Genomic DNA, 20,864 nt, shown 5'->3' on the forward strand with positions numbered 1-20,864 from the left:
ACTGCCAGTTACTGTGTCCAGATAAATTATGTCCTGTTATAAACTAAATATTCTTAGTCACACTCACCTTGGGATACAAAATGGGATGCTGATTTTTTTTTTTTGTAAGTAATTATGGTTCATTGCCCTCCCTCATCTCCTGTGATTTATCTGCTAGAAACTGACCCACTGCTTTCTCAGAACAGCATCCAACACTTCTTGTTCTTCCTCTTCATCTTCCTGCCACATTACTGCCCTGACTTTTCTAACTCTTAGGATGGGGTCTCTATCAGCTCTGGCTTGCAGTGATGGAACATATCATCCTTAATTCCAGGAACAACCACAGCTAAATCTTGGTGTGCACACAGCAAAGTTTTATATATATATATTTTTTTTCCTTTTCTTTGGTGGGGGGGACTCAGGGCTTTGAGCTTGCAAAGCAGGCTCTATCAGTTAAGCCACACCTCCAGTCCCATGTGTACTTATATATGAAGTAAAGTAGCTTGAGATCAGACTACGTAATTGTTTTGTACCTGAATATTCTTAACAATTTTATAGTGAAACTATTTCTCCACATTACTAAACATGTAACCTACTGAAATCCATCATTTTTAATGATTACATAGTGCTCACTCTCTAAACATACTATTTGTATTAATTTTTGTTAACTTTTCAGCAGTTCCCAGTTTTCCCACGGTTGTAAATATCACTTTGCTGTCTTTTAATATAGATTCTCATATACTTCCTGGTTGTTTCCTTAGGATTTGTTACTTTGGGTAGAATTTGGGGTTCAAGAGTATGGGCAGTTTAACGATTCATGTTCTTGATGGTTTTGCTATTCATCTCTTTAGGACCCGGTTTTTAGGTACACAAAATTTGTATAAGATTGTACCCTCCTGGATATTAGGGTTCGTGCTTTTGACATTCCATCGGTCTCATTGTTTTCACAGTACTACTGAGGGTAGCTAGGTGACTCAGTGAAAAGCGACCAGTGGCAACCATGAGGGTATCTTAATGTATCCTGGAGGACGCTGAGCGCGTGTTTCCAAAAGGAAAGTAGGGATTAAGCAGGGATTAAGTTTTAGCATCCAGAGTTCCAGAGGGACCTGAAGTTCTCCGAATACAATGGTACCTCAGAGAACAAACACCTCGGTGGAGGGTTTGAGCTCTTTTCCAATCATGCAACTCTTGGGGGCTCATTTTTTGTCTCACCTCGCTCAGCCAGGGCGCAGAAGGCGCAATAAGAAGCATGGATGAGGTCCCTACAACTCGGGACGATTCGCAGACCACTTTGCCTATTTGCCACTGTAAATAAAATCCCTCCCGGAGGCAGCAGGCATGCACCCCATTCTCACTTGTTTCCTCGGTCCTGGGGGAGGGGATGGCTAAGCACCGGAGGCGAACGGTGCTCACGCTGGGGCTGGGGCTTTGGGAGCAGCGCAAGGAGGACAGAAGGCCGAAGTCTAGACGCGGCTTCCTTCCATTGTCTTCCCTTCCTCCTGGTCCCTCCGCACCCCACTTTCCGCCCGGGTGCAGAATCCAGAGATGGCGGGTACAGCCCCTCACTCGACTAAGTTTGCACGCCCGGCACCCCCGGCCAGGCTGTGATCGGAACGCGGGGGCTGGGCATCTGCCTCCTTTCGGGTTCCTCCATGGGCTGCTTTAAACTTCACACGGACACCGAAGAAGCTGCGCCGGGTCTCTAGGAGCAGGCCTCGGGCGCCGGGTCCTCCGCGCGCCCCGCCCGCAGATCCTGCCCCGGGGAGGTCGCCGGGCCCTTGTCCCCCGGGGGGATGGACAGGGGCGGACTGGCCTGGAGAGCAGGGAAATGCGAGTAGGACAGGAGTTGGTGGCGGTGGCGGCTTGCCGGCCCGGTGGGCACGCGGCCAAGCCGGGTTCCGACTCGGTCCCTCCCCCCGCCCCCGCCAAGGCCCCCTCCCCGCAGCGCCGCGGGAGGCGCCGGGACCCGGCCGCACGGCAGGCGGCGGCGCAGCGGCTGCGGCCTAGGGCGCCCAGGCAGCCGCCGGCCTCCTCCCCTCCCCTCCCCCTCCCGGAAGCGCGGGGCGGGGTCCCCGGCCGGGCCGCGGGGGCGGGCGCGGGGGCCGGGCCGGGGCGGGGCGCGCGGAGCTCGCGGGCTCGGCCGGCTGTGCGCGCCCACTCCGGCTCCAGGCGGCCAGCACGAGCGTGCCCAGGCCGCCCGGCTCCAGCGCGGCGCAGCCCAGCCCAGCCCAGCCCAGCCCAGCCCAGCGCAGCGCAGCGGCGGCAGCGGCAGCTCGCGCGGAGGCCCCGCGGCCCTCGCAGCTCTCCCTCCCGGGTGCGGTGCATGGAGACGCGGCCCACGGGCCTCCGTTGAGACCCCCGCCGGTCGGGACCCGCCGGGGTGCGGTGGCCTCGCGCTCCCGCCCGAGGGCTGCGCGCGGCCCTGGTTGCCCGCGCGGATCGCCGCGGCGCGGCCGTCCCGGGCCAGGAAGTGGCCGTCTGGAGCGCCATGGCCCACTCCCCGGTGCAGTCGGGCCTGCCGGGCATGCAGGTAGGCGGGAGCGGCCGCCCGGGAGCGGGGATGCGGCCGGGGCGGAAGCTGCAACTTGGCGGTGTAAACACGGCCCCCCCACGCTCTCTCTTCCGGGGTCGCGCCGGGGCCCCGCTCCAGGCCGGCTCGGGCCCGAGTCCCCGGGCTCCTTGCCGCTGCGGCGGCCGGGGTCTCGGGTGTGTGCCCGCGGGGAGGGGCAGTGGCCTTGCGGCCTGGGTCCGGATGTAGGGGGCCGGCTCCCCCCAACTCCGAGCCGCAGGCCGGCGTCGGCTCGTGCCCGGGGGAAGGGATGTGAAGAATGCCCTTGGAGTCCCCGCTTGGTCCCCTGAGCGTCGGCGGGCCCGGGGCCGGGGCGATGGGTCCCCTGCTCCCCCCACCCGCCCAGGGAGCGCGCCCGGATCGGTCCCCTGCTGTCGCGGTGCCGGGAGGTCGCGTGCGGGGCCGCTGACTGTGCCCCGGTCCCCTGCCTGTCATGGTGGTTCCGCCGAGGCCACCGGCCCGGGCCGGACGCCGGACTTTCACTTTGGGACTTGATGGCAGCGGGAAGAGGTGTTGGCCAGTGACCTCGATACTTTGTGGCATCTTGGCCTACCACTCACTTTTTTTTGGGGGGGGAGGCAGGGATGAGGGGAGTTGAATTTCAGATTTACATGAATGCATTAAAGTTTTTCGCCAAGAGGGACTGTTTTAAGCTCTTTGAAAAATAAAGCCACCACCCGTGGCCAATTTGTAATGTTTGTAAACTCATAAATGGTGATAAAATGGGATTAAAATCGCGCGATCCGGGTAGGGCATGGCTCTCAAGTTTTGCTCTTCCGTACTGTGTGGCTAGCTAAGCCAGCGAATATGCGAGTTTCAGGAAAACAGCTCCAACTATCCAAGTGGATTATTTGTTATTTTATAGATAGCAACAGGCGCCTTTTCTGTCTCCAGGGCTGGAGACTCGCAGTGCCCAGGCCTTGCTTGGTCTTAGGAGCCAGCATCTTCTCTGCTCCTCCCAGGGAAATCATTCCCCTCCCTCCTTTTTAAACCATTAAAAGAAAACTGGACTTCACTGTTCAGATTTGAAATGTGGAAAAATAGGAACTCAAAGTGGTAGTCTAGTTCTAATGGTAACTAGACTTTTAGTCAGAGTTTGTTTTTTGTTTTAAGTAATAAAGTTAGTATCACAAGTGTGACTGGGAAGATGTCTTAAGACTGAATATTCTTAATTCGCATTTCATCTAAAAGCCTTACATTTAACATGTATTTAAAACCTAAGCTTAATAGATTGGAGGTGTGGCTCAAGTGGTTCGAGTGTCTGCTTAGCAAGCGTAGAGCCCTGGGTTCAAACCCTAGTAACACAGACACAGATCCCCAAGACAAAATGCTCCCAAATCCTAAACTACTGCTGATCATTACATAGAAACCTATAGCTCCTGCTTTGGTTTGAGTTTAGTGGCCTGAAGGTCAGGGTGAACTTGGTGAAAAACAGTTTCTTACCAGTAGAGCTAGAAGGACCTCTTTAATGATTTAAAAAGTTTCATCAGTATTTCCTTTAGACTGGCTGCTAGAATGTGTTAATCGGGTTGTAATCTAGCATGAATGCCTCACTTGGGCACTGGGCCTTTGTGGACAGTCACGCACAAAGTACTTAAGAGCCCCTTTGAAAAGTACTTAAGAGCCCCTTTGACTGGGGCTGGAAAGTCAGGATGAGATGTCACCAGGTGGTTTCTGGTGTCTCTCTCTGTCTCTCTCTCTTTTTTTTTAAAGAATGGGCCCAAATTCTTAATCTTGAGAACAAAAGATGCATTTGCTTTAGTAACTTTGCTTCTCAAAAATAGTTATTTCCTAGGTGTTCTTAAAGTGGAGCTGTGTTTATTTTGCTTTCTTGCTGTAAAGATGACACATTTTTCTCAGAAAAGACCCAATTTTCCAGCTGTTCTAGCTTTAGTGGTGCACAATTGCCTCTGACAGTCATTCCTGTACTTAATGGTCATCCACAAGCTGTATGATGAATTTTTGGTGTGCCATTGGGGAAGAACATTCCTTTCTCCTTTCTCTCCTCCCCCTCTCCCCCCCCCCCCCCCCAGAAAAGAGAACAAGCACATTTATTTTCAACTTGGACTTAGCAGCTGCTACTGCCCTGGGAGCTGTTGCTGAGGATTAAATTAAAGGCACACCTGGCCTTGACTGTTGGGGGAGAAAAGCAGGCATCCCTTCAAAATGGGTCTTAAGCCCCTCCCTCTTCCTTGTCTCCTAACCATGGCTAGTGAAGAGTTAGCTTAAAAGTTTTGGACAAACAGCCAAGGGAATCCAGGGGCCTAGGCAAGAATACTTACAAAATAATCTGAATGAAGGAATATTTTTAGTATACTTATTTTTTATTTTTGTTTTTTGCAGTTCCGGGGCTTGAAACTTGGGGCCTCATGCTTGCTAGGTAGGTGCTCTACCCCTTGAGCCACTCCGCCAGCACACATTTTCAGTGTAAAGACCATTTTTTGTGTCTTGCAGATGATTTTATGCCTCTCAGTTCTTAATGGTGCAGATCGAGGCTCAGGTATTAAAACATTTTATAGCTGTGGAAACCAGTGGAAGCTGACTAAATAGACCAAGGGAAGATCGCACTTTGTGTGGCAAAACAGTGATTGGAAATCAGGTCTTGGCCTGGATGACCAGCCTCCCATTCGCCATACCAAACTGGTGTTTCATGGTTACTTTTGCAAGTATTACAGGTCATTCCATTCCAGATTCTACTTACTGAAGAAATTAGAAATACAAGGTGGATGTTTTATTTATTCAATCAGCAACCTTTATAGACCTGCTAGAGCAGTTGTGCAGGACTGATGGCTGTACATCTGAATGTTTCATGAGGTTTACTAGGCTTTTCCTTTTTTTCCCCTCCTACACCCCAGTTTTATACCACTGTAGGGGGAAAAGTAGAAATTATGAACTGAATGTTGTAACTACGACTAATAGAAATTTGGCTGATTTATGGCCACAAGTACTCCCTGTGTTCTTCACTGGCCATTTTTTGTTTCACTCACTACAGATGAAAAGGTTAGTTGGAGGCAGGGGCACCCATTGGCTTTGACTCTGATAAATTGGGATTTAAAAATAATTAGTTTTTGGTTTGTAAATTTCTGTTACAGAATTTTACCAGCCGCCTTTCAACTTTTATGGACTGTGACTCCCTTAAGAAACAGAATTTACATCAAGACCGCTTGTGATGTACTGTTGTGCTGGATTGTATTAAAATTAGGAGCTGGCTGCAACACTGACTTTAGTCCACAGCCCAGTGGTTTATGACCCACAGTTTAAACAAAATGAGAAAAGTCACAGGTGTCACAGGACCTGAGTTAATTAGTTCAGCATCTGTCAAGGCTAATGTAAATTTAAGTTACTCTATTTGCAAGTACAATTTAGAGGAATCGTTAAAAAACTTAGAGATTCTGCTTGTCGATGTCAGCCTGTGCCCTGCCTTTCCTCCTCTTTTTCTAGCTTCTTGGAGAAATGAACCCTTATGTGAGAAGGCCCCTTGCCCTGGGTCCTGAAAGGGTGGTTTAGCGGCACTTTGGAAGTCTGGGAGATGAAGGCAAACCAGACAGCTGCATTTAATTGTGGCTTAAGTGCTCTGGCACTCCCCCCTCTTTCTATGTCACATTTCCATCATTTCTCTCCTGCCACTTCCTTGGGAGATGCCTGCCCATGTTGTCCTGCTGCCATTGGCAACAGGACAACCTGGGGGCAGTTGGGTGTCCCCGAGTGTGAGTGTGGACACTCAGCGGAGCAGTAGGATTTAGGCTGAGAGCACCCTGGGGTGAAGCTGAACTGTGGAATCAGGTCCAGTGTCTTTCAGCGCTGCTCTAGACAGAAGCTGGCAGAGGAGCCTGGACCTGTAGGTCCATGGTCTGGAGAGGACGGCCACTTGGTGTGGAGTGCACCCTAAGAAGGTTGCAGCGACTAGAGACCGAGCCCAGCTCAGGCATGTGGCTGGAAGGCACAAGGCAGTTCTGATCCCTGTGTGGAGGGGCAGAGTCTCCTGGTGGCCCTCCCGTTCTGCTGGGGGGGAGACCTGGGATCTGTGTGCAGTGGGAAGTAGGGCACGGTTTTGAGCAGGTAAGCGTCTTGTTCTTTAGACTGCTGGCGTCCTCAGGTAGGTGGTGGAGAAGGTGGACAGGTAGGGTCTGGAGTGCGCTGAGGGACCTCTCAGAAGGTGCTGGAGACTTGAGGTGAGAGGGGGCCCGGGGTGGGGAGCTCAGGTGTCCTGGACAGCCAAGGTGGACTTGAACAGAGTCTTTTATTACTCTCCCACCCTGTTGCTGCTTTTCCTTTGTGCTGGCCTTTTCCTGCTGCACTGTCTTGTTGCTAGAGCAGTGAGAAAAGACACAGGGTCTTCTTGCTGGGACTTGCCTTTGTAAGTCTGGGTACTTGTGTCAGGGCTTCGGGTTTGTTGTCTTTCACCAAATTGCAACAATGGTGAGAATTTGTTTTGCTTGAAAGTTTTTTTTCCCCCCTCAGTACCAGGGATCAAACCTGTGACCTTACGCATGCTAGGCAAGTGTTTTGCCACACAGTCATATTCTTAGCCCGGGAAGGATTATTTTTTGTAGGGTTTGGGGGAGGAGGGGTAAAGATTTCTTTTTAAAAGTTAAAGTTAAAGAATAACTTTTGGAGGAGTCTGGGACATTTATTTGAGTTCTAATCTCAAATCAGGGAATGCTCTTGATGGTATTTCACATGGGACAGAGTGACCTTAAAGGATGGAGATGAGATTGTTTAGGTGGTTGAGGACACATGTCCTCACTGCAGCTGTGGCAGTGGCATGGTGGCAGTCTGGCTAGGGTGGCTTGAACGCTTTTTGCTTTCAGAGCCGCTGTTGTAACATGGAGTTGAGCAGCCTGTTCAGTGCTGGTTGAAATGACTCTCTAGTGGCCCTTGGGACCAGATGGAGTGAATGAGGCGAGCCTGGCGGTCCATCTTGGTGGTGGTTTTTACAAGGCGCACCCTCCAGGCCAGGGGCCAGGAGTCTCATGCATGGTCTCTTGCCACTCAGCTCTGTATTTGGGTAATTTTTCCCATGATTCAGACTTGCTGGTTTGGAAACTGTACCTGCAGGAAGTGGGCCCCGCCCGACCCTCCCTGCTAAAGCTTTTTGTGTGCCTTAGCTGGGGTGATTATCACTAATGGGATCTGTGGGCAGAGTGAGTGCAGGAAATAGAAGCTGCATTCTCTTATCCCTCTGCCGCCTTGTGGAAGCAGCCACTGTGGGGGAACTAGTCACTTCTCATGCGTGTGTATTTGCAGTGGAATTTATTAAACAGCTCGGTGTAAATGTCTTGGGGCTGTTAGAACATCTGGCTCCTGGAGTGAACACGCCCAGTCCTGAATTGTCCATGGTTTCCGAGGTTCAGATTAGGGACAGACAAAGCAAGATGTACCTTTGCTTGCTACAGAGTATAAAATATCTCATCTCTCTGGTCATAAAGTCTGATGACTGCAGAGACCTCCCCTTGTGCTTTCTTCAGGATCAACAAAAGAAACTTTACTGTTTTTTTTTTTTCCCCTCTTCAGTACTGGGGTTTGAACTCTGGGCCTCATGTTTGCTAGGCAGGTGCTCTACCACTGAGCCACTCTGCCATCCCCGAGACTTTCCTGTTGAAAGTTTATATATATTGTGGGAGTGAGTTGTTTTATTTGACCACCAAATATGTAGGTAGGGTTTATAATCCTATTATTTTAAATCTCTTCCTGTTTTTAAAAATAATGTTAGGCCCTAAGGTTTGAAAGAACTGTTATTGGTCCACATCCTTTGTTTTATTTTCAGTTACTTAGGATTTTGTTTAGTTTTTGTTAAAAAAAAGAAAATGGGATGGATTAATCATGTAAGGCCTGTTGGGAAAGATAGCAGTTACCTGTCCCTTGCCTCCATTCTTTACTCCCCAGAGGCAGCCCCTTTGATTCCTCCTAGTTGCCTTTCGTTATTGTTGCTCCTTGGTTTTCGAAGAACACTTAGAAATTGCTGCTCGTTACCTGGTTTCAGGCGTTGCCTGTAGACTTTGGACTCTAGATGGAGGATTTAGTTCTATTCTTGCCTCCTCCGCTTATGGGCACCTCCCTCCCTCTCCCTGGTGGAGTTGTGTGGTAGCTTTGGTTAGATCAGTGCAGCAAGTGCGTTATTGTAACTGAGCAGTACGCACAGCCCGGCCAGCGGCCAGCGTTAGTAAGCCACGGTTGCTTTTCAGATCTCTATGGAGATGGTAATGTACTTACAGCTCATTCAACCCAGAGTGCTTCAGCGGGTGCCAGGATTTTGTCCTAGGAAGCTGAGCTGGAGCCTCCGGTTTGTGCCTGCCACCCTGGCGAAGCCCTGAGCCTCTGCTCTGCTCCTGGCTGGGCTGGTTGACCTCCACGCTGGGCGCTCCACTCTCTTTGCCTTCGTTCCCGGTTCCTTTTGCTGCTCTCTTATGTTGGATGTCTCCTGCCTTTGTCTTTCTGAGTTTATGGTGTTGGATGGTGCAGTGTGTCTTGCAGTCCCCTCCTGTGAATAGGGTACGTGTGACATAGCTTTTTAAAAATGTCTTTATTTTTACCTTCCCTTTCAATTGATATTTTGGCTTGGTTTAAAAATCGTTGGTGAACATTCTTTTGTTTCAGATTTTCTTTCACTCAGTGCTGGGGATTGAGCTCATGGCTGAAGACTTGCAAGGCAAGCACTCCATCACCAAGCTACATTCCAGCTTTCCTCCAGATTGTTTTTTTTTTTTTTTCTTTTTGAGACAGGGTCTTGCTATGTAGCCCAGACTGGCCTTGAACTCCAGATCCTCCTGCCTCAGCTTTCCAGGTGTTGGGATTATAACATTGTACCTCCGAAGCCTGTGGGCCTCCAGGATTTTGAAGGCTCCTGTGGGCTGTGTTTTGCCCTCCTGTGGCTGTTGAGGACTACACACACCTGTACAGGATTCTATACATTCAAGGTCCTCATCATTCTTGAGCCGGAATTGTTCCCTGTGCTCTGCAGTTTCACAGTGATGCATCTTGGTGTGAGTCTGTTTTCATCTTTTGTGACAGGTTCTTAGTCAGATAACTCGCCTCTCCTCATTTTATGTGCTCTCTTTCTGGAAGTCTGTGTTATTCAGATGTGGGGCCTTCTGACTGGTCCTCCTCGGCTCACCCTTGAAAAGCTATTTATCATTGTTTGTCTTTTTCAGTTGGCTTTCTGGGCAGTTGCCTCAACTTTTCCTACTCTTGCAGTGAGTATTTCATTTCTGCTCTTGGTTTGAAATGCTGAGTGCTCTTTTCTGATCTCACAGTGTTCCTTTTTATTGTGATGGTCTGTTCTTTTTTGCTCGAAATGTCTGCTTTTATCTCCTAAGGCTGATTTTCCTTTTCTAAGGCCCTTCTTTTTCCCTTTGTTGGTTTGATCTCCTCTTTTTTTTTGATGGTACTGGGATTTGAATTCAGGGCCTCACACTTACTCGGCAGGTGCTTTTACCACTTGAGCCACTCTCCCAGCCTTTTTTTTGCATTGAGTTTTTTGAGATAGGATCTCTCAAACTATTTGCCCAGGCTGTCTTTGAACCTTGATCCTCCTGATACCTGTACCTGGCTTGGTCAGGCCAACCTTGAACGTCCACTCATTTATGAACCGGGACTTTCAAGCCCTCGTGTGGGGCTCTTTGTTTTTTGAGACAGGGTCTCATTATGTTGCTCAGGCTGGCCTCGTACTCAGAACCTCCTGCCTCTGCCTCCGAGTTCTGAGAGTACAGAGGTGTGTCTGCACTCATGCGTGGCTCTGAGGGGCTTTTTAACTGTAGTGCTGACTGCCAGGCATTCCACTTGGTAATGGCCATGTCACTTTCTCCGTCTCCGGAGGAAGCTGTTCTGTACACCTTCTAGCCTGCTCCCTCTGGGCTGTGTTTTTGTGCAATGGTGCATTCTTGGGCAACACCTCCTCCTCTTGCCAGGAGCCCTGTGCCCACCCGAGTGCTGGATGGAGGGGGACTTGGGTGCAGGGGCAGTATCTTCTGTAATATGCTGCTGTTGCCTGGTCTAGCACCTACATTTCCTTTCCTGTCCAGAGAACAGGACTGCTCCTCAGGGAGGAGGCTGGGGCAGTTACCTGGCACAGGTGTGGGGCAGGTTCTCTGGCTGTCTAGCCAGCCTTGGGACTGGTGCTTCCTCACTGACCTCAAGTGGCTCTGGAGGCTGATGGTGCTGCAAGTTCCTGAGATTTGGGGATTCAGCGCTGTGAACTGTGGATTTTCTGCTCGCTCTTCCTCGAGTTCATGCTCGTTGTCTGAGTTCATGCGCTGAAGCTTACTCTCAGATTCATATATTCGCGTTGTTTGGTTGTGGGGCTTTGAAGGTAGTGAGGGTCTGTGAGGTCATTAGGATGTGGCCCGTGATGGGATAGGGGTTTTATGGGAGGAGGAAGAGGAGGCGAGCTGGCGAGCTCCTGTTCTTACTATGCAGTTTGGACATAGCGAGAAGGCCCTTGTAGATGTGACCCTGGACCTTGGACCTTCTCAGCCCTTCAGGGCTTTTCTTTGTGGGTTTCCTAGTCTATGGTATTCTGTTCTCGCCATGGGAAAGACTAAGATATCTTCCTTACACCGCCTTTTTTCTTTTTACTATCTATCACCCCCTTTCTAGGATCTGTAATCTTACTGCTCATGTCTTTTTTTACTTTTCAATTCTTTTTAAAGAAAAAACTTTTATTATGACTGTAGTGGGATTTCAGGATTGACTCATGCTTAGTGTGTTCTTAAGACTTCAGCGTGTAGGTAAAGGAGTAGAGGGCCATGTTGGTGGAGTGAATTTCAAGCTCATGGGCCTGCCCTGCACCAGAAGGTAGGGGGGGACTCCGGAGCCTCAGTTCTCTTCATCATGTGATTTTGCCTTTTATTTCTGCTCTCTAAATAAATGAATATATAAATAAATGCTTGCTTTTCCATCTCTCTGCCAGTCAGTGACCTTCATCCCTCTAACTTGAACTGTAAACCTCCTTGTCTCCATTCTGTCTCGTTTTTTGGTCCTAAGATCTGTGGGCACAGAGCCATTTCAGAGAACCCCACGGGACATTGGAGAACGTTTGCTTAAGTCGGTGTTTTGGGCGCAGCCTGTGGGCTGGAATTGGGTGTGTGCTTCTGGGGAGGGAGGGGCAGCAGCGGTCAGACTGCTGACCACCATGGTGGTCAGTGTAGGACTTGGGCAGAGATGTGTGGCAGATGTGCAGCATGCCATGCAGACCCTTCGGACAGTAGTGGCCTCTGTCTGCTCAGGCACAGCGCTGTGTTGCCATAAATAATGTCAGATGTGAACTGTTGAAGGACTGGATGGTGTGTCTAAGTTGGAGAAGTTGCTTTTTGGGGTGCAGCTTTGATGTGATTGCCTGCTTAGGAACAGAGTACTTTCTTGGGTCAAAATTTACAACAATTGGCCACTCAGCACAAAGGAAAAATGGCCAGAGCTTGGGGACTGAGCCCTGGCCAGCAGTTATTTTAGGCACCATTTTGGAGGAGAACTTTGAAAACATGTTCAGTGGGGTGAATTTCAAGTTTTAAACTCCTGACAAGGAGAGGCATTGTTTGAACATTCCCTTGGTGTGTTTGATGCAGGTTCCCTGTCCCAAATACGTCTTGAGAGATAATTTAAAAAGAGAAGGATGCTCGAGTATAAAGAATTACTTCAGCAGTTCTACCAGTAGGGGTTTTCATTTCCCTTGGCTTCACCCTGTTCCCTGCACTGGGTGGATGGAAAAGTCTGTACTTGTGTCACTTGGGAAATCTTATAGAAGGGCCTGATTTTGAGTACTACTGATGGGGCCAGGTCGGCTGCTGTGCCTGGGGTAATAGGTAGGGCAGGGCTTTGGCACAGGGCAGAGGGTTCTGAGATGGCCCGCCCTCAGTGGGAAATGGTACAGTGGTGGGCAGAGCATCACTTTTGTCTTACTTGCTTCAGACCGCTCCTACCAGGCATTTCAGACTCCTCATGTCATGCTCTCCAGATGTAGCCCAGGGCTCTTTTTCTTCTCTCTCTCTCTCTCTCTCTCTCTTTTCTTTTTCTTTTTTGGGTGGTACTGGGGCTTGAGCTCAGAGCCTGTGCCTTGAGCCACTTCACCAGCCCTTTTTGTGTGATTTCTTTTTGAATAGGTTCTTGTGAACTTATTTGCCTGGGCTGGCTTCGAACCGTCATCCTCCTGATCTCTGCCTCCTGAGTAGCTAGGATTACAGACATGAGCACCAGCGCCCAGCTATGGGGTGCTTTTATTCTCATGTACCTTGTGCATGCTACAAGCACTGTACTACCAAGCTACATCTCCAGACCCCATCCATACATACTTTTAAAGAAGTGCTAGTGCATGTTCTGTCCTCATTGTCTTCACTGTTACTGAGAAGAAGTTTTCTGAGTCTTCAGTTTCTTTGTGGGCTGGGCTGTCTCTTCCCTATGGCAGACTCCTGGCTGCAGGTGCCCTGTCTTGCTTGTCCTTGTGAATCAGGTGGTCGGGCCTCCTTAGTGATGGCGTCCACATGAGCTTGCAGCTGGCTTTCTGCCACTAGTCCCAAGCCCTCCGTCTTCAGCGAATCCGCTGGTGGAGTACAGGGCCTTGAGGTCCTGAGCTTGGTGCTGTACACTTTGCTTGTTCCTCGTGGTCAGTTGCGCTGTGCTGTCATTGTTTTTTTTTGATGTTTAATTTTTTTTTCTTTTATTCATATGTGCATACAATGTTTGGGTCATTTCTCCCCCCTTCCCCCACCCCCTCTCTTAATGCTGTCATTTTTAATTGATTCCTGGACTTCAGGATTGTGGGTGAGGGTCCCAAGGCCTTTCTTATTGCCGTTCTGTCTCTGCTGAGCCTGAGCCCGCAGTGTGGAATGGGAGCCATAGGCTGGCAGATGCTCATTGTCTCTCAGGTGTTGCCCTGCCTGTGTTGTTTTGGATGGTGAAGAAGCAGTAAGTGAGAAAAACCCCACACTCCCATCCTTGTTCCAGAGGTCTGAGATGGGATGTGCAGTCCTAACAAGTTTCCAGGTGCGTTGCTGCCTTTGGGACCACACTTTGAGAACCACTGCAGTGGAGAATTGAAAATTCTAGATCCCTGTTGCTCCCCATGGTGGAGCACACTATTGTACTGTTTGTTTATTTATTTTGACCATGCTGGGGTTTGAACTCAGGGCTTCACACTTGCTAGGCAGGCACTCTTAACTGCTCGAGACACTCTGCCAGCCCTTTTTTGTCATGGGTATTTTCAGGATAGGTTTCATGAACCATTTGCTCAGGCTGACTTTGAACCACTGCACTGTCAATTTAAAAAGCAACCTGGCATGGTGGAGCCCACCTGTAATCTCAGCACTCGGGAGAGTGAGGCAGGATGATCACCAGGCCAGCTTGGGCTACACAGTGAGACTATCTCTCACACACACACACACACACACGAATAAAGAAAATAAAAAAGAAAAGCAGCTCAGCTCAGTTGAAAATCAAGTGCCTGCAACCTACAGCGTGTATTTCAGAAAGCTGACTTTGGAACCACTGGTCCAGTGTTGGAGGCTGACTCAGAGGCCATTAAGTTGAAAGACTTGGAGCCTTTGCTGTTTTAGTGTATGTTTCTAAACCCATGGGGTGCGAGCAGAGGAAGTTGTGTGCTCGTGCCCTTTTCACCTTGGAACCTTGTTTTTTAAGGAGTGCATCTCTTAGAACTTGCACTCCAAGTTTCTTTGGGGAAACCTGGAGCAGGATCCAAGCCCTGAGCTGATAGTCTTCACAAAAGTGCTCGGGTAGCCTCTCCTATCTGTGGTTTTCATCCTGACTCCGCTCGAGAACCTGTGATGCTTCGAGGCACTTCCTGATGCAGCGTAAAAGCCAGCCTGAAAGTTGGGGCCTGTGGCAGTACTTGGTATCCCTGGGTCCATTCTGAGTCTTTGGACCCTGCCCTGTCCTGCTCAGCCCTGCAGTCCGCGCCTCAGCCGGGGGCCACTGGCTGCAGGCTCCAGACCCTTGCATTCCTTGGCCCAGTAACTCCTGTGAGCTGTTCCTGCCACTGCACAGGCCTCCCGGGAGAGTAGGATGACTGAGTGATGAACGAGACCCTCCTCGGGCATTCTTCTGATGGGCTCTTTTGTTCTTTTCTCGGAGCTGTGTTTAACACTTAACCAAGGATATGCTGTAGATCTATTTCTGAACTGGAGAAAGTATTTCAGACCCGTGGACTTTTAAATGTTGGGCTGTTGGGTTTTCTGCTTTCATACATACATAATTGATTTGGTTTGTCTTTCAGAAATGATCTGTATGTCCATATTAGCCCTATTGAATTGGTTTGATGTCGCCCTTACCAGACTTTGAGGGTTTTTTGAGGGGAGTGGGGAGGGCTTTATTTATTGACTTTTTTTTTGTACTGAGGTTTGCACTCAGGGACTTGGGCTTGCTAAGCAAGCGCCCTACCACTTGAGCCACACAGCCAGCCCAATTTATTGATTTTTAAAAGTGTATTGTGACATTTCTGTGGATGGTTACAGTTGCTCCTTACGTGAGGAATTGGAAAAATGTTTGATGTGCCTTTTCAGATACAGAATTAGGGGATTGCCTGTGTCAGGCAGGTGAATAAGACATCTGGGCTCTTTGTTGATAAAGAGTCTTGAGTGTCAAACAGTCATGTCATTCAGAATGCCTTCCTCTCTGTCTTCGTTTCTGAGAGGAAGAGCTGACATGAAGTGAAACTGCTTGGATTTCCTGGCTGGCTTCCATAGGCGGCTGCCTGTCTTTCCCTCTGCGTAAACACAGCAGAGTTGTTAAAGTGTGCACACCAACTAATGGTGTCGGTAAATGGTCCTACTACACACCCCCAAATTGGCCTGAGCCATCAGGGCCGAGAGCAGGTGTGTCGGATGGCATTTCACTTCCCCCGAGGCCCGAAGCAGTGTCCAGTTTTGAAGTGCTCACGTAGTTTAAAGCAATTCTGAGCAGAAGTTTCCCAGACACATACCTGATCCCTGCCTCTTGATGTATTGCTGCTTAGGTGGAACGAAGGATTCTTGACACACCCTCAGACACATGTACATTTGTGTGTGTATGTGTGTGTGTAAAATGAGTTGTTTGTAACCTTGCTGCTGTGGCACCCTAGTCAGAAATTCTTTTTCTCTGTTTCCGAGAACAAAATTCACCCTTGGCATCCTAAAAAATAATTGGAGTGAAAAGTTACTTAGCATGATAAAACATTTTAAACTTTTTAAAATGGTAAAATTGCCAGTATTCTCATACTGGCCTATTGCATAGGTTATTCCTTAACATGTTATTGATAGCAGTTGGATAAGATTCTTTTGAAATTCTGTGGAAAATGATTCTTCGCCTCTCTGGTCTTTTTGCAGCAGAGCAGCAGTAATCCCATCCGTCTTTGCTTCGTGATAGCCAGGCCCTTTAACACCCAGATGGGCCTGCTGCTGTTGATCTCCTGGGCCCACCCCGCTTCCTACCCAGCCTCACTGTCAGGGTAGGGAGGTGGAGACCCCTCCCCTGGAAAGCGCCCTCACGCACCCTCACTAGATGGCTTTAAAGCAAAAGCACACCATCCCACTGCTTGAATGTACTCGTTTCTGCTCTGCTCATTGCCCAGTCCCCGTGCACGATGTGCCTGTGGAGTTGGGGCCAGTGTAGGGGCCCTGCCGTTGTTTTCTGTGTACAGTTGTGTCATAAGTACTATCCCACGCCTCCATACTTTCTATGATTATTCTGTTTTTACTTTAAGAATTTTTAACTCCGTAAGTACTTTATATAATGGAGGACTTACTAGTTTTTTCTTCTTTTCTACTTTTTCTTTTCTGTGGTACTGAGGTTTGAACTCAGGGCCTACACCTTGAGCACTCTACCAGCCCTTTTTTGTAATGGGTTTTTTAAGATAGGGTCTCGCAGAACTATTTGCCTGGGCTGGCATCAAACTGTGATCCTCCTGATCTCTGTCCTGAGTAGCTAGGATTACAGGCATGAGCCACTGGTGTGTGGCCTACTTTTCTTTTGAGACAGGGTCTCACTCTGTACCCTGGGCTGTCCTGGAGCCTGTCATCTTCCTGCCCTAGTGTCTCAAGTGCTGCTGTTGCTTATTTTTAAAATGTCCTAATGGACGAGCGTGTCTCCTTTAATACAAGGTCAGAAGGATTCTAGCCGGAGAATTCCTGTGCAGCTCTGCTCGTTAGAAAGAACCTCCTCAAGTGCTTGCTCCCCCAGCCCAGTCCTATCATTGGAAAACACTGCGTTAGCGCGTGCTTCTGTGGTTAGTCACTTTGCTTACACGCATGAGGGAGATACTCAGTGGTATTACACGTTCTGGGCCCTTTACCCTTTGCCCAGTTGTGAAGTGTGTGTGTGGGGGGAGCGAGGGCGGAAGGAGGAAAGGAGAGCGCTGGAGCGAGAGTGTGCTTGAGGGCACCACGAGGCCGAGAACCATGCTTCTTCCTTCTCTGCTCTCTGGGTGACTTTGAGGCAGTTGCAGAGGCCTGCGTCTGACCGAGACAAACTGCAAGAGCTCTGCCGGCTGAATTGTATTTTTGATTGTCCTTCAGATGACTGCTTCGTGATATTCTAGCTTTAAAATAGCTTTTATGTCTTGTAGGCTTCATTTTAGTCTCCTGACTTAATTAAGAGCTTGAGATGATATGGACGTTTGCAGGACTATGAAAACTGTGGACATTAGTGACAAAATTACTGCTCAAAGAGAACCATTTTTAACAGATCACGGTGCAGTTTGAGTGGTGGGGTCGTAGTCACTGACATAGTGAGTAGTAAGTCTGTCTTGTGCGAGGTCGGGAATTAGGGCACTATTGAGCAATGGTGCTTAGTCGCACTGAAGGCCTGCCTGCAGAGCGTGAGCAGAAACACCCGACAAAGATGAGCTGTTAATAGTGAGAATCCAGTGTGGCTGAACTGTGTAAGAGTCCATTTGCCTTTTCTGCTTTTCAAACTTGCCTTTCTTGTAAGATTAATTATCTTTAGTGATTTAACTTTTATGAAAAGAAAAACTTGTTGGGTTATAACTACAGTTGAAGGAGAAATATGGTCAGACTTTGTGTTGTAATGGTCTTTGCTATTTTAGGCAGAAAAGCTGAGACTAGACTATGTGACCATTTATATAATAATCTTTTCTTTTTTGAGGGGGTTGTTACTGGTTTTTGTTGTTGTTTTGTAGCACTGGGGTCACGGTTGCTAGGCAAGTGCTCTTACTGCCTGAGCCACTCCACCAGTGGTACTGGGTTTTGAACTCATGGTTTCATGCTTGTTAAGCAGGTACTCTAATACTTGTTCCACACCCCCACCCTATTTTGGTTTAGTTATTTTTCAGGTAGGATTTCTTGTTTTTGCTCAGGACTGGCCTCAGATCCTGATTCTTCTACCTATCCCTTCTGTGCAGGTAGGATTATAGGCATGTACCACCATCTGGCTTATAATTGAGATGGGGGACTTGCTAACCTCTTGTGTGGGCTTGGCTGGAATCACGATCCTCCCTTTCTCTGCCTCTCCAGAAGCTGGAATTTTGCCCAAAGCCTATGTGAACGTGGTTTTGAGTTATGCTCCCAGTTCTGAAGTCAGGAAGCTGGACCGTGTAAGGGGTAGCTAGAGGTCCAAAGGGTTTTCTTTGTATTTCTGGGTGCAGTGTATCTGAATTGGTTCAGATTGGTCTTCTGTCACCTGCAGTATCCTCCTTCTCCAGGTGCCCTCCTGGTATTGTGTGGCTGCCTTGTTTACATCCCCTTCAGTAGGTCAGGAGTCCCAGAAGAACTTGCTTCCTCCTTTTGAAATTGATCACCTATGAGCTGGGAAAGGGTTCATACCACTTCATATGAGCAGCAGTCCTTACCTCCCAGAGGAAAGGGTGTGTGTGGATCCGAATGTCAGGCAGTAAGTCTCACTCATCGCTGGCGTTGGGGTAGAAGGTAACTGAGAGCTCTGTGTTTGGGAGCTTCTGGTCAGTTGCAGAGGTGCAGCTTAGCCTGCGTTTGGATGGGAAATGCGCCCAATGGAAGGAGCAGGCACAGAAGCAGCATGGAGGTGGCAGTGTTGAATACCCAGGTGGAGTTTGGAGATGAGTAAGGAAATAAACTCATCATTCCAGACAGGCAGAGGGGTCCAGACAGGTCGGATGTTCAGAGTGTTTGGACAAGTCTGAGGGGCTCTGCTGGTCTTGACGGGAAAGGCAGAAGAACGGGAGACACAAAGTTGAAGAGGTCTGTGCTGTGTGGTTGTGGATGTTGCCTGCTCCATGGTATGAAATTCCCGGGAGAGATTTTGTTCTTCCCATTTATCTCTTTGTTTTTAGATTGTTTTTAATGGATGCATAATTGCATCCCTGGGAAAGTTTGAAGTGGCAGAATGCCAGCTGTGGATTTAGACAGTGGGTGGCAGGATTGGAAAGGGAGGAGGCTGATACCTAGGTGCCAGCTGCCCCTGCCTTGAGCTAGTTTGACGTGAGTGGCTGGGCTGGGCGAGGAGCTGTGTGGAGGGGGTGGGCGGGGGCTTTGGGGATGATGGCGCTGGAGGGAGAAAGGAGTCCCAGGAAGGCCTTAGCACTCGGGTGCCAGTGTGTGGATGAATGATAGTGGGATGCCTGACTGGCACAGCAGATGAAGGAAGAACCTGTGTAGATAAGGAATTCAGTTTAGAAAAGTGACCAGAGGCACGGGGTGAACAGCCAGGTATGTAAATGTGTCTGGAGCATGGGAAGAGTCCAGAGTAAGGACTGGGCAGCTTAGTAATTAGGTCATCTGTGGCTGTCAGCAACATGGGGTGGGTGTGACACTGTGAGGATGACTGCAAGGGAGGAGCTGCCTTTGGGATTGCCCCACCTAGTTTTACCTGCTAGTCATGGTGAGTTTTGCTCTGAGCCCTGCTGTTGCAACATGATCTCTGGACAGTAGTGCTGGCTCTGGAGTGGATGGCTGGCTGGGTGGGGCCAGAGGGGGCACTGTGGGCTCCTTTGTCAGTGGCAGTAGTTCCCGAGCTGTTGTCAAGAGCAGTTTGTAACTTGTTGGACTGCAGGATTTTCTTTTTGCAAAGGTTTATTAGGCAGATCACGTGATAGAGGTGCACCCATTTGTATCCCTGTACCCTCTGCAGTTTGACAGGGATCTGTTTACTGTGCAGTTTAGTGGATTTCTTTCTTTCTTTCTTTTTTTTTTTTTTTTTTTTTTGTGGCACTGGGGATTTTACTCAGGAGCCTCAGGTTTGCAACCCCTGAAGTGAGCCAGAATATAGCTTTGCAGTTAGTTGGATAGCAGATTTTAACAAGGATCCTGTTTAAATATCCTAGTCTTTGGTTATGCCTATAGAAATCAGGGTAGACACTCTATGTTAACTACATCAAACAGACTTTTTTTTGACCCGGACAGGTGATTCTGGGGTTCCTGGCTTGCTGTTTTTCCGTGCCTGGTCTGGTGTCACCCTGGTGTTGAATACTTGGAATTGGAGTAAATGCTTATTGTGTTGCAGGTCTGCTTTTCCCCTTTTTAATTGTGGACAAGAGCATGCTAACCTCCCACTTAATGCAGCAAAAAGAAAGAGGAGATTTTATTTGCCTGAAAGACCAGTGCTGTAGTACCTAGGGTTCACTTCTCAGGCAGTGTCCCCTGAGAAGTGGGACCTGCCGGAAGTAAAGGCAGCCACCAGAAGTGCCTGGCTTTTCTCACGTGGTCTGGATGCACAGGAGTGCCCTTGTTGGTAGCTGTAGCACAGGTTCTTAGGGAGGTGCTGCTTGGCCTGGCTTGCGTGGTGTCCCTAGCCCAAGCCCTGTGGCAAGAGGAATGGGGCTGTGGCCAGTCTGAGCCTTGCCTCCCTGCTAGGGAAGCTGGCCAGTGACCAGCATTCCCTTAGGTAGCAGAGAGAAGTCTCCACAGAGAGAGCTCTCCCTGACGTGGGACCTTCCTAGCCGAGTGACTCTCTTAGCCAGGTGATACCTACCCTAAGAAAGGAGCTTGCCTAGAGCGAGGTCACTGTATAGGAATGGAGCCTAGGACCTGTAGGATTTTGGTTTTTTCCTTTTCTTTTTGTGAGACAGGGTCTCAGAACATTGCTCAGGCTGGCCTTGAACTCTGTGTAGCCTCGGCTGGCCTGGAACTGGAGCTCATTCTGCTTCAGCCTCCTGAGAGCTGGGATTAGAGGCAAGTGCCACTGCCCCGGCTCCTGAAGGAAGTTTTATTTGGAGAAAACTGCTCAGGAGCTTTCTGTCAAAAGTTAGTTTTCCATCCTTTTTTGGTTCATAAGCACAATGATTGGGTGTTCACGCCTTTGCATGACATGTGTCACTCTCAAATCTTGTTATGACGTGGACATATTACCCTTCTGACGTGAAAAAGAAAAAAAAAGGTCGTCTTCAGCTTGATTATCCAATAGT

At 49.1% G+C, this 20,864-nt stretch overlaps 1 protein-coding gene and 1 non-coding gene across 3 annotated transcripts in view; both read left to right on the forward strand.

The window, feature by feature from the left end:
- Positions 1–2,351: 2,351 nt before the first annotated feature.
- Positions 2,352–20,864, forward strand: part of Stk24 (serine/threonine kinase 24) — a 93,135-nt gene continuing 74,622 nt past the window's right edge. Inside the window, exon 1 of one of the 2 annotated variants that reach the window (XM_020183307.2) lies at positions 2,352–2,509. In XM_020183307.2, the coding sequence (XP_020038896.1) occupies positions 2,468–2,509 (42 nt within the window). In that variant the 5' untranslated portion in view covers positions 2,352–2,467. Of the gene's footprint in view, positions 2,510–8,986; positions 9,041–20,864 lie in introns of those variants that run through there. The other variant, XM_074043104.1, reaches the window with a different exon arrangement.
- Positions 20,715–20,818, forward strand: LOC141413257 (small nucleolar RNA U13). Its single transcript, XR_012438052.1, has one exon. It is a non-coding gene; the product is annotated as a small nucleolar RNA U13 (small nucleolar RNA).

This window comes from Castor canadensis, chromosome 10 (genome assembly GCF_047511655.1).
Source record: "Castor canadensis chromosome 10, mCasCan1.hap1v2, whole genome shotgun sequence".
Classification (NCBI taxonomy): domain Eukaryota; kingdom Metazoa; phylum Chordata; class Mammalia; order Rodentia; family Castoridae; genus Castor; species Castor canadensis.